This window comes from Petromyzon marinus, chromosome 4, assembly GCF_048934315.1.
Source record: "Petromyzon marinus isolate PM22_M1 ecotype Great Lakes invasive population chromosome 4, UKy_Petmar_22M1.pri1.0, whole genome shotgun sequence".
NCBI classification, from domain to species: domain Eukaryota; kingdom Metazoa; phylum Chordata; class Hyperoartia; order Petromyzontiformes; family Petromyzontidae; genus Petromyzon; species Petromyzon marinus.
In genome coordinates, this window is record NC_133670.1 from 8,376,456 (window position 1) to 8,399,081 (window position 22,626).

At 46.4% G+C, this 22,626-nt stretch overlaps 1 protein-coding gene across 1 annotated transcript in view; it reads left to right on the forward strand.

The window, feature by feature from the left end:
• The window catches only part of ZEB2 (zinc finger E-box binding homeobox 2), a 121,476-nt gene extending 98,915 nt beyond the window's left edge, over positions 1-22,561 (forward strand). The window contains exons 5-9 of the mRNA XM_032946396.2: positions 621-844; positions 6,453-6,558; positions 7,364-9,705; positions 11,832-11,988; positions 19,143-22,561. Coding sequence (XP_032802287.1) covers positions 621-844; positions 6,453-6,558; positions 7,364-9,705; positions 11,832-11,988; positions 19,143-20,251 — 3,938 coding nt within the window. The 3' untranslated portion in view covers positions 20,252-22,561. The remainder of the gene's footprint in view (positions 1-620; positions 845-6,452; positions 6,559-7,363; positions 9,706-11,831; positions 11,989-19,142) is intronic.
• The last annotated feature ends 65 nt before the right edge of the window (positions 22,562-22,626 follow it).

Consider the following 22,626-nt stretch of genomic DNA (forward strand, 5'->3'; position numbering starts at 1 on the left):
CCACATGCTGGGTAGACTCAACGCGGACCGCTCAGTGGCTCCGGAAGGAAGTGAGCGACATTGAGCGAGGTGCAGGTCGCAAGAGTCGCTGTCCCAGAAACTGCTGTCACCCACAGCATGGTGGGAGGTTGCCTTCGCGGTGGTGTGAGGTCGACGGTCAGCTATGCAGAGGGGGGTGGGGGGAGTGGCATGCAGACCACATAACTCCTTTATCTGTCTGCAGGCTGCGGCCACTCGACTGTGTAAATACATGTTGATTGTTCACTTCGTAACGTGATTTTTTTAATGGGTTGATTAACGGCACATTATTTGAGAAGCCTCTAAAAGGCGGGCAGCTTTTTCAGGGATCAGAACATATTGGGGGGGGGGGGGGTGGAGGGGTCACCTGACTGGGTTCACCTATAAACCACCTGCTGCCATTGCTACCCAGACTTGGTGACAGCGTAGATCTGCTGAAACGAGCATCGGGAGGCAACCGATCTCCGAGAGAGCCAGCGTAATGTAAATTCCCCATTGCAATAGCGGGTGGGCGGGGGGGGGGCATTCTCTCCACAAGCAGCCGCCAAACACGGGGGGAAGCGAGCTCACGCGAGTGGCCCCATCGCCCCCCCACCCCCCAGATGCGCACGTGGCCAGCGCGCCGGACGCCTTCTCGCAGCTGCTCGCCTGCCCGTACTGCGACCGCGGCTACAAGCGCCTCACGTCGCTCAAGGAGCACATCCGCTACCGGCACGAGGGGCGTGCGGAGGGCGACGCCCCCCTCGTGTGCCCGCTCTGCCCAGGCTCGGCGTTCGCCACGCGCGCCCAACTCGACCGGCACACGAGCACGCACGCGCGTCAGCAGGTGAGGCTGTTATCTCTGATCTCACCCGGGTGAGGCCGTGATCTCTGATCTCACACGGGTGAGGCCGTGATCTCTGATCTCACCATGTGAGGCCGTGATTTCTGATCTCGCCGGGTGAGGCCGTGATCTCTGATCTCACACGGGTGAGGCCGTGATCTCTGATCTCACCATGTGAGGCCGTGATTTCTGATCTCGCCGGGTGAGGCCGTGATCTCTGATCTCACCATGTGAGGCCGTGATTTCTGATCTCGCTGGGTGAGGCCGTGATTTCTGATCTCACACGGGTGAGGCCGTCATCTTTGATCTCAACATGTGAGGCTGTGATTGCTGATCTCACCGGGGTGAGGCCGTGATAATCACTCTCACAGGGTGAGGCTTTTGTACTGTTCATCAGGTGTTGCTGTAATCCCACTCACCAGGTGAGGATGAAATTGTTCTGACCAGGTTAGGGTGTATTCACTATCACCAGGTGAGGCAGTAAACCCGCTCACCAGGTGAGAATGGTATCACTTTTCAGGTGAGTCGTGATCACTGACCAGGTGTGATGGTAATCACTCACCAGGTGAGGTTGTATTTGCTCACCATGCTAGGCTATAATTACTTACCGAGGGAGGCTACAATTACACACTAGGTTAAGCTGTAATTGCTCACCAGGTGGGACTGAAATCACTGACCAGGTTGGACCGCAACCCAAGAGGTGAGATGGTAATCACTCTCCAGGTGAGACAGTAATCATTCAGCAGGTGAGGGCCAAATCACTCACCGGATAAGAAGGTAATCATTCGGCAAGCGAGGCTGTAATAATTGACCAGGTGAGATGGTAATCAAGCATCCAATGAGACCGTCCCTCAGCTGTGTGAGGCTATGCCCAGATCATCGGATGAGAGGTAGGTGTGGTTGTGATTGGCTGACCACGTCCTCTGTGAGAGAGCGTTGTGTGCCTTCTGCATGCACGCTTGTGTGCTCCTGCATGTGCCACGGGCCTCCTGCGCTAATGTCCACGCAGGCTCTCATCGCCTGCTTTGTGGTAAGACCACAAGCGCACTGTGGACAGCTACAGCGGCAGTAATGCCGTGCGACGCACGTCAAATGCAATGCGTAGGATTTTTTTTCCCATGGTTTTTGCAAACACGGTGCGTAAACCGTATGCACCAGTAATACAATAGATGTCATTTTGAGCAAGAGACGCTAAGAGCATTTCACGGCAACTTAAAATTGGTAATTCCAGTGCAGTTGTTTACGTGTTGCCATTATCCGAGCGCTCCCTGTCCAGGCAGTGGAGGCGCTTTTTGTCGATGACAGGTGGCCCATGGATATGGGGGGCATTTGGCAGTGCGATATTGAGCTGTGGGTGGGATGGGGAGGGGGTAAGGGTTTGGTGGGAAGTTGCGTCACTGAATCAGATTATGTTGGGAACAAACGCGATCTTTGTTCATGGCCTCTTCCCCCAGAGAGACCAGCTGTCACCCCACTGGGAAGTCCCAGCAGCTGCACTAGGGTTTAAAAATACAGCCTTTACTGTCCTCATACCAACTGTGTGTTCATGCTGTCCTGCACATACATGTCAGCACGCCTGTGCCCGTGTTTGCGGAATTGAAACACCGCATTTCGCGATGAACGTTACGTGTTTAATAATCCCATAACCTGCAGTGGTGTGCTTAGGATTTCTTTCGAGTTCTTGCCATTCCAGCTAGCAGCAGCTGGAACGATGTTCCACTTAACATAACAAGCGCTATGTTTTTGCGTGGCCTTAATCGCTGAGATGATATCACTATTGTCAAGCAAGCTGTCGCTTTGTAGCTGTGACGTACGATCCAAACGCTGCTAAGGCACGATTCGCGGGTTGCGCAAATTTCATTATGTGCATGAGAATAATCTTCCGTGCTACAGGGGGACCACCCTTTGGTAGCAGAGCAAAAAGGTTGCTGACCTATCTGTGCAGATGTTTCTAGTGTTATCTATTCATGCGCATGGGTTTTATCTGGACAATCCAGTTTCTTCTCAAATGCAACAGACAACGCCTGGAACTGACCAAACATCTCTAGCAGGCTCGTGAGTTGTAAAGCGTTCGAGGGACGCGGTTGAAGCTTCGATAGGTAAATAATGAGCTGTTATTATTGAATACAAAATTTACACGAAACCCAATTGGCAGTGGATGGAATGATGATGTTTTGTGAACGATTCATTAAACTGAAGGAGCCATTTTTGAAAATTAGTCCATCGACATTCATAGGCAATTTCAATATGGTGCAGTTTACTTTTTCAAATCTACGACGTCACGTAACATGTACTGGAGCAATGAAGAAAACCTAACTCTTGAAACTTTACAATTCCAAAAACACTGCAATGAGATCAACATTTGAAACGGCACGCTATAAATGTCAGCACATTGGAGCACACATGCATATACCTGCTATGGCGGTGCTGTGTCACGCAACTGTGTTTACATCCAGCACAAAATCCTTTGCTTCTCGCTGTGAGAATGTGGGATATTCACACCGGCCTTATGGCTAACAACAGGGATGAATGCCACTTTATGTCCGGCACCTCCGATTCACACGGTTGGCTACGTAAGGTGCGAAAGAAGTTCAACATCCATTCATTGGCAGGGAGAGCTTGAGTTTACATGAAAAAAACACCATTGCCAACTCATGCGGGACTTACTGTAAAAGTCCTTACATAGGGAATCAACGTACGTGTGAGACATTTCTTACAGTTAAAATAGCTTTGCAGGCAGCCCGAAGACGAGTATTTCATTTTTATTTTATTTTTAAAAATGCCTACAGCACTTTTTTTTTACTTCAGTGCAAACACTCATTCCCATTCGAATTGTGATAACAAATGGGTTGAACTGAACGTAGACAAAAATAGCCAAATGAGTCAGCATGGAGTTTCCACAAAGGCCGCATCAGGTGTTGCCAGGGGAGGGGGCGGGCAGGGGGGGGGAGTGTGAATTACATCTGAGCTGTCAATCATGCCACACCTGCCATGCTCACTCCACAAACCTGGACACACTCGCCCTGTCAATCGGCCTCGTCCAGATCGTCTCCTCGTCTTGGATGGCGCCGGCTGTTATGCCCCATCTGGAGGGGCCCTGCTGACATAATCCAATTAAGATTAAGATCAACTTATAGAAAGAAAAAAAAAACTCGTGATATGACTAAGAAAACTACCAAAGTGCTCCAAAGCTCCAAAGAGCAAAGGATGGTACTATTCACTCTCAGTGATCCAGCCTCAGCTGTAGAATTCCCTATTGTTATGGCCAAGAACAAATGTATCCACTAAGCACTGTTGACATATTACCAAGTGGTGTGCTTCAGCAGGTGGCGTTAATGTAATGATGATGATGAGTTCAAGCTTCAAATCTAGAAATGAGTTCATTGACTTTGGCCAAAATTTGAACTCGCGTGTTCACACTTGGAAGCTCCACTGCTTCACCTACTGTGCTGCCTCCAAATAAATCGCAATGACTAAGCAAATATTATCCGTTGGGACAATGTGAGAACGTTGTGAAGTGGTGTTGCAATGGTCAGTGTACTGCACCGTGCACCCTGAGTCTGAATCCCCCGCCGTGGGCAATACAAGTTTTCAGTGGCACATGAACTATCCCCCGACACCCATAGCCGTTCGACCTCCACTGACTAGAGTGAAGTGCAGTCAGACAACTCCCATGGCCGACGCAGCATGGCAACGCCTTCATCCACCGGTGGATGGACAAAGGATTGTAGATGCGAATGTATTATTACTCTGAGAGAATACCCTGGAGGTTGGGTGTCAACAGTACAACAGCTGTAAAATCTAGCAGAAGCAAGAGAGAGAGAGAGAGAGATGGTGAGTTTATCACAACATCATTGGCCACAATGACCCCTTAATCTTGACCTTGAACATTCTGCCAATCCCCATTACACCCGATTCTGGCATTTAATTATCCACCTGTTCTTCGCCACGTTCACAACCAACAATCCACGTTGTTTTTGACCTCATGGTTGCTGGTTGACCTCTATGTACTCGGCTGGATCACGGTCTTGGGGCCCAAGAAGCATGACAATGCCCTCGCGGTACTTTTTAAAGTGAATTGTCAAATAAAAAACTAAAAGAGGCATTTGGGCCCCATGGTTCACCGCACGACGTCAGGGCAGTGAGGCGGCATGATTGAGATCCAGCATTTAAGCCTTTGGGTGAATAAGAGGACATATAATAGTTGTCCTCTAATGATATGCCGATGACCAAACTAAATGAGTTGCTTTTACCAAATTCGGCAACTTTCCCCACTGAGAGGCGACAGACACCAGCATGTAATATTGAAATTATTTTTCACCCTACATCGCCAACCGTGCTAATCAGAGGTGAGGGGGAGGGACAACAAACTAAACACCGTAATTAAAGCACACCGACCACAGCTCAGAAGAGTAGTGTACACCTTAGACGATTACATTAAAGAGAACTGGCTGAGTGGCTGTGGAGACTGAAGTTAATGTTATGCGTGCCCTAGAGCATCGAGCGGGCGCTGTTGAGATCCTGGATTTGAATCACGTATTTATCCTCATTTTAAAACAACGTTCTCATTTGGGAGTGAGTTGAATGGCCCTGGTCCCGTCAGCAAAGGTTGTATGTAAAAAGCTAAGCCATAGCCAACAGAGTCTTGCTACTGTAATGAACAATCGGGGTGGTGCTCATCTCCATTGAGGGTCCCTGAGACGTTGGTGGATATTTGATATTCCAATAGCAGGTCTCCATAAGCCAACTACAGTTGAATTCCCACTAAGTGGTGCTTATGTTTTAGCCCCCCCCTCACTCCCGCCGGAGGGGTTAATGGGCTTCTTTATTGATGACCCACAACCCTGGCTGTACCGTACACGTCTGTAGTAGCACGGTGCAACTCACAGAGAGAGAGAGCTGTCGGGGCCAGGTGGCGCCATATTTGGTAAGGCCCATTACTAAAAGTGGAGAGGAACCTCAAGGCAGCGTTCCACCTCGAGGGTGACCCTTGACCATACATGTAGCTCTGAAGAAGGGTTTACCGGCCCCATCACCCCCTGCCAATTGCACCCCCTCCAGCCAAAGACATCTTCCTTCAGCTGTTTCCTTTTGCACCTGCCTGGTCTCCTCCTGCCAGGGAGCACAACTAATACACTGTGCTTCAACCGAACTTGGGCACTCTGTTTTATTTTATATTTATATCGTTCAGGAAATGTGTTAATATATTTAAGTGGAACCTTCCTGCAAAAGAATCGTGAGATTCAAGGAAGGCTTTCCGGGATAAGTGAGGGACTTGGTTTGGTAGTTACGTTACAAGCGTAATGTGGGACATTTTAAAGCAGATAACTGTCCCCCCCATCCCCGAGTAACTGGAGTTTAGCTTATTTGCAGTGCTTTCACTGGTTATTATTGGTTTATTGCATTCAACTGTCATGAAATAAGGTTGTTAATTTCTGCACACAATTTAAAGTATATATAGTATATATTTGTTTTTAATCCATTCCCTGTTAATTGTTGGTTGTTAGTGCACGTGTTTATAATTTTGTTCATACGTTTCCCTCTCAAATTGTGTTGTCATTATCTACAGATTTGACTTTTGCTCAGTCACTTAGTTTATTTCACTCCGCAGGACGTGGGCGCTCAGAATGCAGGACACCGCAAGTTCAAGTGTGGCGAGTGTGGCAAGGCCTTTAAGTACAAGCACCACCTGAAGGAGCACCTCAGGATCCATAGTGGTAATACCTAAAGGAAAAATGCATTTTATTTCCACATTAGCATATTCGTAAAATATTGAATTCCATCATTAAAAGGTTGCGGTTATTGTGACTTCCACAGGGATGTAATTTATTTGACACCGAGAATAATCTATTCAAGAAGCCATTCACTTTTTATCCCATTCGCTAAACACAATGCTCAACTTTTTAAACTAAATGTTACCGTTTGAAAGATCGTATTTAAAGCAGATATTTCATCTACATGGTATAAGCATGTTCTTAATGTAAATGTAGAAAATGAACACGCTTCTAAATATAACCAAGGTTATTCAGGTTATCCCCTACAAAATACATAATTAATCTCGGGAGGATTTGACTGGGTAAAAAAAAGTTTGGCAGAGGATAATCCTTGATAATCGCAGCTGTAAATACTGGTAGTTTTGCATTTTTTCTGATGGAATTAAGTGTAATACATATTCAACCACTAAAGCCTATATACAAGCTCTATAAGCATACGAATAATATAGCAAAAGGCCTTTCCCAGAGTGGGAAAAGTAATCTATAATATACACTATAGTTAAGATTAAATATAGAGTTGATTTTCACACTTAGTGGTGCAAAATACATTGTTGTATTCTTGAAAGTTGGTTAACTAAATGCATTCTCTGGGATCACATTTCAATGCAGGCATATTTCAATAGGTGCTGAATCTTGCATGGATAGGCACACACCTTTGCAAATTAAATGTGGAGACAATAAGCTGATGCCAGACGGCATGACATCGTTGAATGCTCGCTGTGTGCTTGTGCTGTACTGCGTCTGGCAGGTGAGAAGCCATACGAGTGTCCAAACTGCAAGAAGCGCTTCTCTCACTCTGGCTCCTACAGCTCCCACATCAGCAGTAAGAAGTGTATTGGGCAGCCACCACCTGGTGGGGCAGGAGCTGGTGGAGGCAGGTCCCGGGGAGGTCCCAGGGCCGGTACTTCTCCCTCCACCCGCTCACCCACCTCACCCGACAGCCAGGCCCTCAGCCAGCTCAGGCAGAAGTTGCAGGCGAGCGGCAGGCTTTCTCCTGAGCGCCCAGGTCTGGCCCTGCCATCTCTCCCAGAGGCCGTGTGCGTGAAGAGCGAGCCGCTCACGGCCTGCGATTTCTTCTCCAAATTTCGGACGACAATCTCCGCATCGCCGGTCGGTATGAACGGCAATGGTGGTGGAGCACTGCATCTGAGTTCTCCAGGCCACAGCAACTTCCAGCACCTATTCCACAGAGATGGAATGGCCGGGGTGCTGAGTGGCCGGGAGGAAGCCATTCTGCAGAACTTGGTTCATTACCGCTCCGGCAGCGAAGGCATGGCAGAGACCCCACAGGCAGTGCTCTGTGAGCCAGCTGAAGGAACCAGCCTCAGTGAGGTGAAGAAGGTCCTGCAGATTGTCGATAACACAGTTACACGACTCAAGGACTGCAGTCCCGTTCGGGAAGAGGCGAGCCGCCCTCTGCCCCAACCATTTGGAGTGAAAATGGAGCCGGACATCGAGGAGCCCCAGATGACAACGAACACGCCAAAGTGCCCTCCGATCTCGCTGCCAGGCGTGACCATCCCCCCGTTTCTCGCTCGTAATGGCACGGCCATGAGCATAATCGACTACACGCTGGAGAAAGTAAATGAGGCCAAGGCTTGTCTACAGGGACTTGGCAGGGACCCGAGCGGGCGGGAGCAGATGGCCTACACGGCGCAAACTCTGAGCCAGCACCTCCGCGAGTATGGCGGCACAATGGATCCCAAGATGTTAGCGATGAATGGCCAAAAGTTTATGCATCAGCAGGACTTTAGCCCGGAGAGTTTTCACTCAGCTGCCACCCCCACTGCCACCGGCATGTTCCGATGCCAGTTCTGTGGGCAGGGCTTCCCTGGCCCCATCCCCTTGCACCAGCATGAGCGCTATATGTGCAAAATGAACGAAGAAATCAAGGCCGTGCTGGTGCGCCCAGAGCCCAGGGTTTGTAACGAGGCAGCCAGCACTTATCCAGGCATCCCCACGAGCAGTGCTGACCCAGCCATGACCACGCAGGACAAGGTCTCTCTACATTCCCTGATGCCAGAGGGGGCGGCCGAACGTATGGCGTTTCTAAGGGAGGCTTACCGCGCGCGGAACGTCGGCGAGCCCATGACGGCTGAGATGCTGACGAAATTCTCCATGCTCGTTCCTTCTCCCGTCAACTTCATGAGCCGCTGCCATGAAAAGCCGAGCTTTTACCACATTCCTGATCCAGCACCGATCTCTCAGGCTATGGGGGACTTGGCATCATCCAGCAATGGCGATTGTCACCCCGTGCAGAAAGCCTCTCCCAGGGGCCCACCCCCGGCAGCTACAAACGAGTCAAACATGAGGAGCCCCCCCAGGCAGGCAATCAAGCCCGCACGCTTTAACCTCCCGTCCAGGGTGAACCACGAGCTCTGTCCCGGAAGCGGGCGCTCGCTGTTCCCCCTGAACCTGTCTGCAGCGAGTTTCGCGCGTGACTCTAACGGGGATGCTCACACTCCAAACGGCCACTCGCACACTCCGGACGGGAATCTACGCTCCAACTCGAATGGGTCATCATCGTCCTCTGAGGACAACGTGGCAAAGTCCCAAGCGGAGCCTCTCGATCTCTCCCTGCCCAAGCTGCAGATGGCACGAAAGCAGGCCAAGAAGCGGAGACGAGAGGATCGTGAGAACTTCACGAGCTTAGATCTTAACAGCGACTCCTCGTCGCCATACACCAACCAGGACGAGCCGCTGAACCTTGCGTTCCTCAAGAAAGAACTGGGAAACGAGAGCGAAGGCTACAACGAAGAAGAGGCCATGGACGGCCACCGCTCGGACGCGATGGCCGACGTTCTGAAGCCCCTTTTCGGCATGCCGATGATGTACGGCGCGAAGCCCCCGCTCCACCGTCCTCTCTTCTCAGCCTTCCCTCCGGTGGGCGCGTTCCAGCCGCACGCGGGCCTGGTGCCGCCGCCGCCCCTTCATTCAGGCCGCGGCGCCGAGCTGGCACAGTACCCCACGGGGTTGGAGCAGCTGGCATTTTTCCCGCAGCTGGCCTACACCGCCTTCCCGCCCCTCGGTGCCGCCAGCCTTGCAGAGCTGCAGCTTCGTCGGAAGTACCAGCGCAAGGCCAACTCGCAGGTGAGTGGGCGGCGGGGCAGCGGGGAGGGGGGGGGGGGCGGCATTCCTGAACACAGCTCTGCCCCCATTGTTGATGCAATGGTGCAGAAAGTTGTGATGAAACACAAGGGATGGGGAGTTCCTGGGCAACCATTGTGAAATCATTTTTGTATTGTATTACGTCCTTTCAGTGTCAAGTCAGATGTCGAATTGTGTCCCTGCTAAGATGAGCTTGAGTTGCGGTACTCATCTCCTTTGGTAGTCTTTAGTCAATGGCAGAAATGCCACATTACTGTGGCTGCGTTTCAGCCTACACATAGGACAACTATGATTACATTATGGTGGCATGGTGCACGTTTACTCTGATGAGTCGAGCTTAAATCGTAGACAATAGTATGTCCAACAGTATGGTATCTGTGGAATATTCCTCTTTAATATTGTTAGCTGCTTAAATGATGGATTTAATCATAATAGTGTGCAATGTTCCAATATTATATACGTTATATATACATTTATTGGTTGTGCCAAGCAGGTGGTTGACATGCATATTGGGTTGACTAATCTTTCCATATAATCACTGTTGAGATTATTTTGTAATGAGTATGTACACGATGGCTTCTAATTCACAGACACATTACCTTGTCAATGTTGTTCGCTCACCATCAGCAAATCACCGATTGTAAATGGGCGCTGCAACTGCCTGAAAAACACTTGAATAGCTACATACAACTGGCACTGAATTGCCATTGGTTTGCGCGCAGGTGTCACATAACACGGGAGCAGATGGTGACCTCTGGAGGGGGGGTCACCCATCTGAGTGAGCCGCACTCCGCTCATTGTTATCAATTAACTCCATCACATGCTCTTGGGCCTGAGAGGATCTGACAAAGCGTTTATAGTTAACTGGTCGATGTAAGTGATCAGGGTAGCGCTGGTCGTGAGGGGGGGTTGGAGGGCAAGGCCTCTCAAAAATGTTAACGTGTCCCCGAGCGTATAGCGCAGGAATATTATAAATTGGCTGCCTTGCCAAAGTTTGGTGTTAATTCGATTTGCTCTCCCAGAGGGTCCACACCACAGACCTCGTGACCCTAATCATGTGAGCCGCAGCACGGATATGTCTGGAAGCCGAGAAATGTTCTCGCTTGTTTAAGCTCTCTTGATGTCCACTCTACGCCACTGACACTCATCGCCACAGCAGCACTAATAAAGGATGTGTTTAACGGTTGGGCTTACCTGTCAGTAAAACCTGTGCCCACAGGCTTTGCGGTGACCAAGGGTGGGTTTAATGATGCATAGGCATGGGTATACCTATAAGCAGTGTAACTAACGGTTTCAGTGTATAATTTCCCTAATGCAGCTACTGAGAGAGCAGTGGTGCAGTGGTTAGCACACTGTGAATCTGATGACCTTTCGAGTTCAATCTCCGGCCAAGGCCAACATCACTGGAGACAACCCCCCACGATTAACCCCTCATGGGGTGGGGCCTTTATTTAGCAGTGGAATAACAAAGGGAGCTGTAAATCATTAATTATTGCAGTAGCACACAGACTATTTCGGGAGGAGTGTTTTCAGTGAGCACCTCCAAAGATGAATCAGAGTAGTGTTCGAACACCACTAGCTTTCCTCACCATGCAGAAGTGTGCATACACGTATGCACACACAATAATTAAGATTATCCATCTCGCCTCACAGGCAGTTGGGACATTTGCTCTTAGCGGCTGGCCTGGCACAAGAGGAGGCAGTGTGCCCAGCATTCACTATTCCCCATTACTAACAAACACCATGAGTCGCTTACAATATTTTCTCCCCTAGGTTAACTCAGCCTTAAATGGGTACTTGGTGTGTGGCCACATTACCCTCTCGTATGATGTCAAAATTCAGAGCATCTCCATGCTGAAACGGCCATTGCTGGTGCTCACTTCAGTTGGGGACCCCAAGCCAGCGGTGGGAATGCTATGCCAATCTTAGTTTGTGCTTGCCTATGAGAAATCTCTGTGTTTATATGCCTTCATGCACAATTGTGTATGTTTATGAAAAAAAATACGTACATGTGTGAAAACACAAAGGCTGTGCAGGCTGCACAATCGGTTGCCACCGGGATGCTGCGGAAAGAGTCCATGGCTTTTTTTGTTTATTTTCGATGGCAGGCGGAGAGCTTGGACGGTGATTATGGCTCGGACTCCGACACAGGGCTCCCGCGGAAGAAGTTGAGGAAGGCTGAGAGCGGCAACTTCTCGTGTGACTTGTGCGACAAAACATTCCAGAAGAGCAGCTCCCTTCTGAGACATAAGTACGAGCACACAGGTAACGCTCCCGCTCGGCACACTCACTTAGATCTGCAACTCGCGCATGTATGCTAGGGATGGCACCCATCTACGTTGTGTGGTTTTTGTTTTATAATCATTATAGTACCGCGTGAGCGGCAAGCAATTGGAATGTAGCCAGTTCAAATCCTGGTTGGGGGTTGGCTCATCATCACTGTGGGGTCGTTAAATTGAGTATCGATTTATGAGGAAGGTCACAGTGGTTGTCGTTTCCCTAAGACTGACCCCGCCATATGAATGTAGAATGTCCACTACTGGCTCAGCCTTGCAAACAGGAGATGAGCACCGGCTTAATGGTCATTTGAACAAGAATGCAGTCTGACTATAATTTATTATCTGTTCTATACTCATTGAAATGAACTACAGAAAATGATGCAGGAACTTTAACAAAGAGGGCCGGAAAGTTTAATTCAAGATAGTTATATAGAATGAGTAAAACACAATGAAAAAAAACACACGGTTCAAGAAACAAACACAACCTATGAATATCATATTGACTCTTAAGGAAAGCAATTGGGCTTGGGTAGCATGCATCATGAGAATGGTTGATGGCCAATGGACGAGACTGGTAATGGAATGGCAGCTGAAGCAGGCAACAGTCCTGACAGCGTGACCACCATGGAGATGGAATGATGAGTCCAGTTCTTGTGCAGGAGCAAGATGGATTACATGCATTACAGGACTCTTTGGGTTGGTGATGGCATAGGAAGGGCTTCATTCAGCAGTGGATAGGACATGGCTGATTGTAAATGTCATCCAGGCTTAAAGAGGAAAACACGCAAACATGAAATGTAATGTGTGCCATTTGAGAACATTTACATGCAAGCTAACAGAATAAAGACAGATAATATTAAATAAAACTATTAAGTTGAATCAGTATCTCCATGTGCACCAGTCCACTTGCCCATCCATCCCTCATCTCTCTCAATCGTTGCAATGTGGCCATGTGAGTTTCACTGCACTGTCAGAAGCAACAAACCACCATTGAAAACACTATAAATGTGAACAATATCATCATCATCAGCCATGTTAAATCCACTACTTAATGAAGGCCTCCACAATCTGCCCTCCATCTCGCTCGACCCTGTGATGTGCTCATGGATTTAACAATACGTTGTGGTATAATGTAAATATGAAGCTTAATTATACTGGCGATTTACTCCATTACTGACGTTACTGCCGATGGCAACAGAGTGAAGCGCGTGTAGGACCTTGGAGTGGGGCTCAACTGTGACACTTCCCACAGTCTAGGGATAACATTATTTAGGAAAAAATATAGAGATAAAAACGTACTGAAAGGCAGGCACGTGTCTCGGGGTGCGAAGACCGTGCCAGAGCACCGAGTCAGCGCTGCTGAGATCCTGAGTACATAACCGGGTAACAATTCATGATTAAATCAGTATCCAAATTATAGTGAGTGTATGGTCTCGGCCTAGTTACCAATGACAAAACAAATAAACTCATTGCATTACATTTTATTTTTCACTGAATTCAGCTTATTCCCGTCTGACAATAGACCAGAATGCTTTGATTGACATATTTAACCAACACTTTTTTTCAGATATTAAAGGTGTATTCTAACAGTGTACAATGATGCCTTTTAATGGGAATTCAGAGGTAGTTTTGGAATATCATCTTCCAGGGCCATTCTCTGACAGATGGTGGTGCAATGCTCACTGAAAAAAAGTAACAAATGGAAATTTCTTATGGCACCAGGCCGATAGGAAAACTGGAAAATGATTTGGCATTTTTTCAAACGATAGGGATGTAAAACAAATACAATGTTAATTGAAGTTCACAATAGATTCAATGTGTGCACGACATGCGCAGTGAAACCTTTACGTCGTCGAGTGACTAAGCGATCCAGCTTCTGTGGTGTACTTGCTGCTGGAGTGTGGCCATAGATAGCAGAGGGCAGTGCACAGCCAGCGTGCTTGTGGGTGAGACCGAGTGAATCACCGGGTGATGTGAATAGAGTAGAGGTCGCTATAGGATATCTACGTGCCAAGATTAGTGGCTAGAGGACCAAGGGGGGCTAATGCCCGTATCAGAGCACTGAGTCAACACTGCTGAGAGCTTGGCTTTGAGCCCCCTGTTGCCACCCAAGGTGAAGTGTAGAGAGGTTCATGGTCTCCACTGATTCTCATAAAAGCACAAAATAAATGTTGGTGTTAGGAGAGTTATATCGGCGGCTCTGTGTTGTATCTCTGTCTGTCGCAACACTAAGTCAGCACTGCTGAATTAAAATCCCAGGTTGTTACTGGACATCAAAATGGGCTGAAAAGTGCAGTAAGTTGATGGACCTAAGCCTGGCCACAAACAACACAAAACAAGGACAAGAGATCATTATCGGCAATGCCATTGATGCCACCTCACCTAGCCATAGTTGTCTTCCTTCTGCTAGATCCCTCGGTTGTTACACAACCGACACGTGACCTTAGCACGATACTCGATCGGTATCCAAATTATCAAATTGCAGCATTGTGCAAAGGCACGTGGCTGACACTCACAGTTGTAAATATAATAGTTTTTTTATTTAAAAAAGACAGATAACTATTTCATACATATCGAGAATGACTCTTGACTTGTAGTTGTGGTGATAGAAGCCACTATATGACACATATATTCTGTGACATCATCTTCTGGAGTAATTTCCCGACATAGGTTTACACGGACATGGCCTCTTTTTTAGATGCAAGCTTTGATTACGACAGCATGAACATGATGTACATATTTAAGGGGTGGTACAGTCATAAGCACTGTGCACTATGAACCCGGCCACCGTAGTTCGATTCCTCGCCACGGCTATATAGCATCAGTAGTGAGTGATACCTGAAACGGACCTAGGCCTCACATTTTTCACCAATTCACACTGCCCAGCCTCGTCAAGTGTGATCAAACAACCCCCACGACTAACATAGGGGAGAGGCTTTCATCCAGCAATAGATTGACAAATTACATGCACATGATTGCTACTTATTTTAGAAAACTTATTTTAAAAATAGAATAGAAATAGTACATTCCATGATGACTATGCTTACACCTATTGAGCCTTGTGAGTCATGCAGTGGCTCGTCCATGGGTGGGGTGTTTTGGGCAGACCAAGTCACGTCTTACATAAGTATTGCCCTTCTCTGTCCAGGGAAGCGTGCAAGGCAGGAGGCTTACACAACGTGGGGCATAGCACCGCGCCAAAATCTTCGTGCACTGTGCTGTATTATAATTGGCATTATCAGAAGCAAGACAAGCGACGGTCTTCTTGCCCAAACAAGCAAGGCAGTCAGTTTTCTCCAATGGCGATGGGCGGTATCTCTCTCTATAAGACAAGAACAGTTGACTTCCCTCAAAGTTGTACTCACCCCCCCCCATGCCCCCCCCCCACCCCCCCATGCCCCCCCACCCCCCCATGCCCCCCCACCATGGCATTGGAACATGGTGAATGCGAGTGGTAATACCACAGCAGTGCTCTTCTCGGTCGGTCCCTCCACTCCCCTGCGAAGGGGACTTTCGCTCTCCTTCATCATTGACACCAGTGTATTTTAAGGTGCCGTAAAATGCCCACAGCCGTGCATTTTGCTCCCGCGTGTTTACGTGTCCACGTAGGGTGCGTGTGTGTGTGTGTGCGCGCGTATGCTGGGCATTTTTTTTTGCAAGGCCGTCCCCTTAAGTGCGGGCGCTCACACACTGGTGTTTGCGGGGTTATTTTCGTGCAGGCCACGTTGTCGTAGGCATCGCTGACATGCCTACCGCGGATATTTTGGGCATCCAAATAACCAACCGAGGCGCCTTTGGGTGGGGTCCTGAAAGGCTTGCAAGAGGCTTGGAATATTCGCGTGTTCGGTAAAATTTACGCACCTCGGCATTAAGTTAGCGGATTATAACGTGGAATTAAGAGCTACGTATTGTCAGACGTGTCTGATTTTACTCCCAACAGCAATATGCACAGGAGCATTAATGAGTTCAGTGCTCACCTCCATTGTCAGCCCTGAGTGACTGGTAGAAATTAAACATTCCTGTGGCAAGGACCAGTTCTGTTGATGTGTTATTCGTAATTAACATCTCTCAAATGGGTTCTCAATGTAATTACCCCCAGAGATATGATGGGCTGAATCAACCCCTGACCGGAACCCTCCCATTGTGTTTCAGGCGCCCTGCCATTGCGCCACCAGGCCATTGCCTAAAAGTGAGCTTTCAAATCATTAGCAGCGACCGATGATAGTGGCAACCAAAATGGAGACGTTTGGTCAACTTGTTTCCGTCTAGCTTCCCATTAGCGGCTCAACAGGCTCCCTCATTATTCTTGCACGTAAATATTAAGACACAACCTGATCCTGCCGCATCTGAATTAGTGGCCTGGGAGGATCCGTCATTGGCCCACTATTGCATCAGACGGGTAAGTGTATTCCAATTTGGCATGAGCGAGGGAACGGCAGAATGTTTATTAAAAGGAACAACTACGCAGGCATATTTTTGCGCCAATGTTAAAGGCCCCAGACAGCCTAGACTGAGCAACGTACGGACGCAAAAATGCAGATGTCAATGGACCTCTTTGTCTGTGCTGCTAATAAGGGTTCTGAAACGTAACCTTCCACCATGACATGATCATAATGGTGACCTTCATGCACAAATTTCTGCATGTTTTTATTTTTCGAACCAATCTTGAGGTAAAACTTTTCCACAATTGTTTCGTTTTCATGCACACTCACACACACACACCAGCTGACATGCAGTCTTGTTTTATTATCAAAGTGAAGTCAAAGAGAAGGTGTTTCCTGACTCAAACGGGAAATGGGATAGTGCGTGTCTTCACTATAAGACCTGAGGTAGTGATATATAAATTCCATATTCCCATGACCGGAAATAGTATATCCATAACATGACCACTGTTGGCGTCACAAAGTGGTACTAATTTTATCGACCCCATAGAGCCTGACATGACCACAAACAGGAAATTTGACTCGTGGTTTTTCTATTGAGAATCAAATGCCATAGCCAAAGTGCCACCCAGTAGGATTTTATTACCAATCGTTAAACAATGCATGCACAAGAAGTTCTGAATGCTATTATTTAATAAACAGCTTGTCCCAAGCAGGTTATTGTGTTTGCTTACTCCTGCGGAATTATTGGCATCCAAGGCAACTCAACTTGATAAGAGGAACTGAAATTAAAGACACTGCACAGGCGGAAAGGAATGGTACAAATAACTTTTTTTTATGATAAACGTGAAAATAAAACACCTATAGCATCTTGTGGCGTGCGATACTTCTTGTACGTAGTCCACAAATTGCAGATCCTTTAGATGAGGCGTTTATCAACCCCTGATTGTGGGCCCAAATTCGTATGTGAGTGGAAAATCATCTCTAGATATATTGTATGTAAAACGATGAGCTATAATATTTCAAAACTACCAAATAAATGTAAAATGCCCTTTCACCAATGCATTAATTAAATTGCAGTTCATGCTTGAGGCTGAATCATGTTGTCCGTCGATGCTAAAGTTCCACACATCCTGGAAATGGTTCTGGATGCCACACTGGACATCATATTGGATTTGTAGTTTTAATATGTCTTTATATGCAGTACGCTCTATATGTGTCAGTAAACATGGGTAATGAAAAACGAATTTGTATGTGTGTAGATATTTCACTTCCGGCATTCTTGGAGTAGTTATGTTCTGACATTGATACAGTAGTCCTCTTGTGAACATTTTTAATCCATTCCACGAAAACTACTGTGAACCGAAATAACTGTTAATGGAAGAGAGAGCTGTTTCGACTGCCAAAACAAAAAAAAAACCGCCATGCAAAACAAAGCCAGTCGAGGTCTAAACGCTAATAAATGGGGGTCGCTGATTGGCTGAGGAATGCTCAGCCCACTTTCGGGTGCTCGGATTGGCCGAAAATGGGAGATCGCGTCCTCTGGGAGGCGAAACGTTAACCGAAAATCCATTAACCGATATCACTGTTAACCAAGGGACCACTGTATTGCCAATATCGTATTTTTTAAATTATTTTATCTTTTTGCCGAATTTTGAAGCATTTTAAATATAGGCCAGATCCCTTTAAATGCGTTTATCGCAGTGATGTCATTTGAATTCGAAACAGCAGCTATGTTGACGTGTTTTTTTATGCTATAATGTATCTTTGATGGCATTGCCATACTGAATATTTGCATTATTCCACAAAAAATACCCTGAACCATAACACCTCTGATCTCACGTACAGTATATTTACATGTTGGGTGGGATATTGCATGTTACAAGTCATTTGTTATATTGCATGCAGTGTGAGGACTGTGGTATCATCCAAATTGCTCTCCCTAATTTTTGCTAAACACGGAGAAATGTCAGCAGAGGAGGCTGTAGGTCGGCTAGCAGTGGCGCGTGTACAAAGTAGTAGAGAGCACAGGTATCCTCGCTCAGCGCCTCCTGGCGTGGTTGTCAATGGGCCTTGTGCTTCTTCACAATCGCCACAGGGCCAGCACTCTTGAGACGTCGAGAAAACCGGTGTAACGAATGTGACTGCAGAAGCGATGCGTCTGTAGCCATTTGGTCAGCCATCTGCGCCTCTCCGCTGCTATCTGATAAGAATTTAGTGAAGGCCTCCCCCATATAAAAGTGCTCGCTCCTTGCTCGCAGTCCCCACCTAGGTGCGGCAGCGAGCCCGATTTCTCCCCCTTTCCCGTAAACACAGGAGCATAGAATTTTGTGGCTTCTATCCATGGAGTTTATGTGCTCCCCCCTCCCCCTCCCCACGTCACGGTTTGTGCTCTGTACCGGGTTCATGTTGAAATACCATAAGAACAGTTTAACTCGTATGCTTTTGCGACCAATATCATCAATAACACAGATTTTTTGGGTTATATCACGTAAATAGATCGCGTATTTTACACGATCTAACCCAAAAAAACCTGTATTATGGACCATAAGAACAATAAAATAAAAAACGTAGTGAAGGCAAGTTACAAATAAGCCACGGTAATTAGTGGCATTACTTTGGGGGCTGACACTGCTTGTTGTTTTGAAATGTGCAAAGAGGTGGCATTTCATTCATGTAACGTTGTTTTAGTATTATAATTGTAATTTTTTGTTCCACTTATGTCCCCACTCCGCTCACTCCCTGCCACCCTGGCCAGGCAAGCGTCCCCACCAGTGTGAGGTGTGCAACAAGGCGTTCAAGCACAAGCACCACCTGATCGAGCACTCGCGACTACACTCGGGTGAGAAGCCGTACCGCTGCGACCGCTGTGGCAAGCGCTTCTCGCACTCGGGCTCCTACTCGCAGCACATGAACCACCGCTACTCGTACTGCCGGCGCGGGGTGGGCGAAGGTGAGGTGGGAGGGCCGGGCGACGTGACGGGAGAGCGGGCCACCCCACCGGACGAGGCCGACCCCGAGGTGGCGAAATTCGGTGGCGGAGACAACTCGATGATTCGTGGAAAGCTGGCTATGGAGCAAAGGATGTTGGGAAACTTGGAAAAAGACAGGAAGGGTGAAGACCATCGGGCGATTATGGAACCGTTCGGCATGAAGCATGAGCTGCTGATCAAGTTTGATGGAGAGCAAAGAATGTTCGAAAGGAAGGAGGAGCAGGAGCAAGGAATGCTGGGAGAAATGGACCGAGAGCGAGATGCATTGACAAGCAGTAGTGACCAGGAAAACATGGGCGTAGGAGACACGAAAAATGAGTTTGGTATGTTGGGAATTCCGATGGTGAGTGGAGGAGTTTTTAGATATGGCTTTGCATCGCAGCACCACTGTTATGGCATTAAAGAAAGAAATGGAGAATGTGTTACTGATGGACTTGGGGAAGAAGATGAGCAGAAGATGAAAGTAGAGGAGAATGATGGTGATGATGGTGATGATGAAGTTAATGATGAAAATGGTGACGAGAATGGAATGGAGATGGAAAGAGATGCAGGTGACCCTGAAGGAAGTTGGTCAATGGATGTAGATAATGGTGAGAGCAAAAGTTGTCACATGGACAGAGACGAAGCCGTAGAAGATGTAAGAGGTGAACTGGAAAGTGTAGCAGACGGTGATGGAGACGCGAATCTGGGAAGTGACAAGGAGAAGGCTGCCGAGGGCATAGAATGCAAAATGGGAGCAGGAGAAGATGGAGAAGGTGAAGAGAGGTACGTGTTCGCTGAAGAGCCGAAGAGAAGCAAGGTTGGGAAGAGAAAACGGTCTTTGGGTGAGAATGGCTCTGAGGGAAAAGGCGATTTAGAGAAAGGTGATAAGTAATTCTGTAGATCAGCCGTGATGAATAACAGTTTTATTATGGGCCTCTATTGCACCGAGCCTATTGAGACGTGCCTGAACTTTCTGGTAGTGTTTAGAAACATGACAGGATGGTTTAAGAAAAATGAAACAACGTAAAAAAAATGTGAAGTTTACACAATCAGTGTTAAATGATCTAACCAAACATTTTCATCGGATGTCATGCCAAAGGCATTTAGTCGGCCAATTCCTAACAGGAACGGAATGAAATTTAAATGTAAAATTACAATTATCTTTTGGAAATAATTAGAACTGGATATTTGAACTACATTCATAATCCTTGCATGATTTATTTTTAATTCAGTGGTTAGGATTATACTGTTGTAATACAAAATAAATAAGTGTAATGTTACAATGGGCACAATGCAACATTGACCATGTGTTAATTATAATATCCCGATGAACTTGTTCTGGTTATTTAGAACCCTGGGATGGGTGGGGGGAAGGGGGGGGAGTGGGAAGGGTGAGGGGGGGGAGTAGACGGACATCGAAGGGGCAATGACAAGTTTGAAAGTAAACTTGGTAGGTTCTGCGAATGTAAAAGACAAAAAACTACAAAAGGGTATTACCAGGTCAGAATGCATGAGCCTAAGAGCACATTCTCTCGATAAGGTGAAATGTATACTGTGTGCGGCTTATGAAAAGTGATCCATGGAAATCATTTTATGACTTTTGAAATTCCAAAATTAATCTGTTGTCAATATATATTGACTCCCTAAGAGCACATTAAAATATTATTGGTGTTGAATGCATTTTCATAATATGGACATTTTTTTTTTATAAACGCCTACAGTGTACTGTATCGAAGGAGGGTCTATACATTAACTAATATGGTAGCAAATTATAAGCATCATTCCTATGCCTTCATGCAGACAGTGTTGTATTCAATGCCATGTGTCTTTTAATTAACCAAATTGACCATACCTGCCAATGCACGATTGGCATTGCACTTTAAGTTTGGCATATGTTTTATGTCGCCGAAAAACCGTAGATTTGGACCAGGTTAGTTGGTGTATAAACCCCCACTGAGGATCGTGACACACTCGATATAAGAAGCCTTATGCAAGCAAACAAAGGTGCGAGTCACTATTGCGCCTGTCGGAGCGCTCTCCAAGTATTACTTATATAGAGGAAAAAAAAATCGTGGCTTTTTCCTGCTTTTCAGCGCATCAGTAATTCAGTATTATTATTACCAGTTACAAGGTATTCATCCGCACTGGTCAGTATTAGCGATATAACCGTGATAGATCATTTTAGTCAACGACGCGTAGAGTTTACCCTTGTGCAATTTCCTAGAGCCGAAGCAGTGTTATATGCCCACCCCTCCGGTTGCATTTTGCCAATACACAAACTATAGGTAGTTAGAGCGTTTACAAGAGAAAAAAAAATATTTATACAGCCCGCTAGTTTCGGACAAAAGCATCTTTTATTGTTATTTATTATTGCATACTGTAGTGTTTACAGTAACAGTAAAAAAAACAAAGTTTTACAAAAAGTATATTTTAGTAAAAAATCGTGAACTTCCGGAAGAGTTCAAGAATTGGAATATCCGACGCGTTCTTATAATTGTTATATTTTTAATTTTGTTCCATACTTCACGTCTCAAACTTCCTGTTCTTTCCTAATTTAATTTAATTTTAATTTTTTGTCCCAAAAATAAAACAAGAAACCATGTACACTTTTGATGAATCAAGAAAAAAACATTTTGATATTACCGTACGACTTTTGAGAAAACTATTTTTAAAAAATGAAACGATAAAATACTTACACTTTCCATGTTTGTTTGTTTTTTTGCTAAAACCTTACAAAGGAAATTATTGCTGATGTCTTTACAGTGTGTTTGAAAAAAAAATCTTAATTTTTACAAGTGTAAACTTAAATTCTATATTAAAAACAAGTGACTAAACTTACGAGAATCCAAGTAAGTTGTTTGGTGCAGCTCGCAATGCTGTGTAAGGAACAAAAATAAACTCTTAGCATCATCATATAGCAACCATGCCGTATCATAGACGATTCCTCACAATTATTCAAGTGTTTGTTCTCCACCTATAGTACAGATATATGCGCGTTTACTATTGCCTGTTTAATTTTTTTTTCTAATGACGAACAATAATAATAATAAAGCATTGTCAGATCAACCGATCATGATAACCAAACTATTTATTAACGTTTCTTATTTATTTATTGCAACTAATTCTTCCCCACTTTTGTATTCTTTATTTCGTTTCTCTTCTTTTGATCATTTCTCAATAAACTGCGATTGGCATTTCCCCACGAGGCGCGTCACGTCTGCTTCACTGCTTGCGTCCACTTGCGCCGCCGCCGCCGCCGTGTGCAAT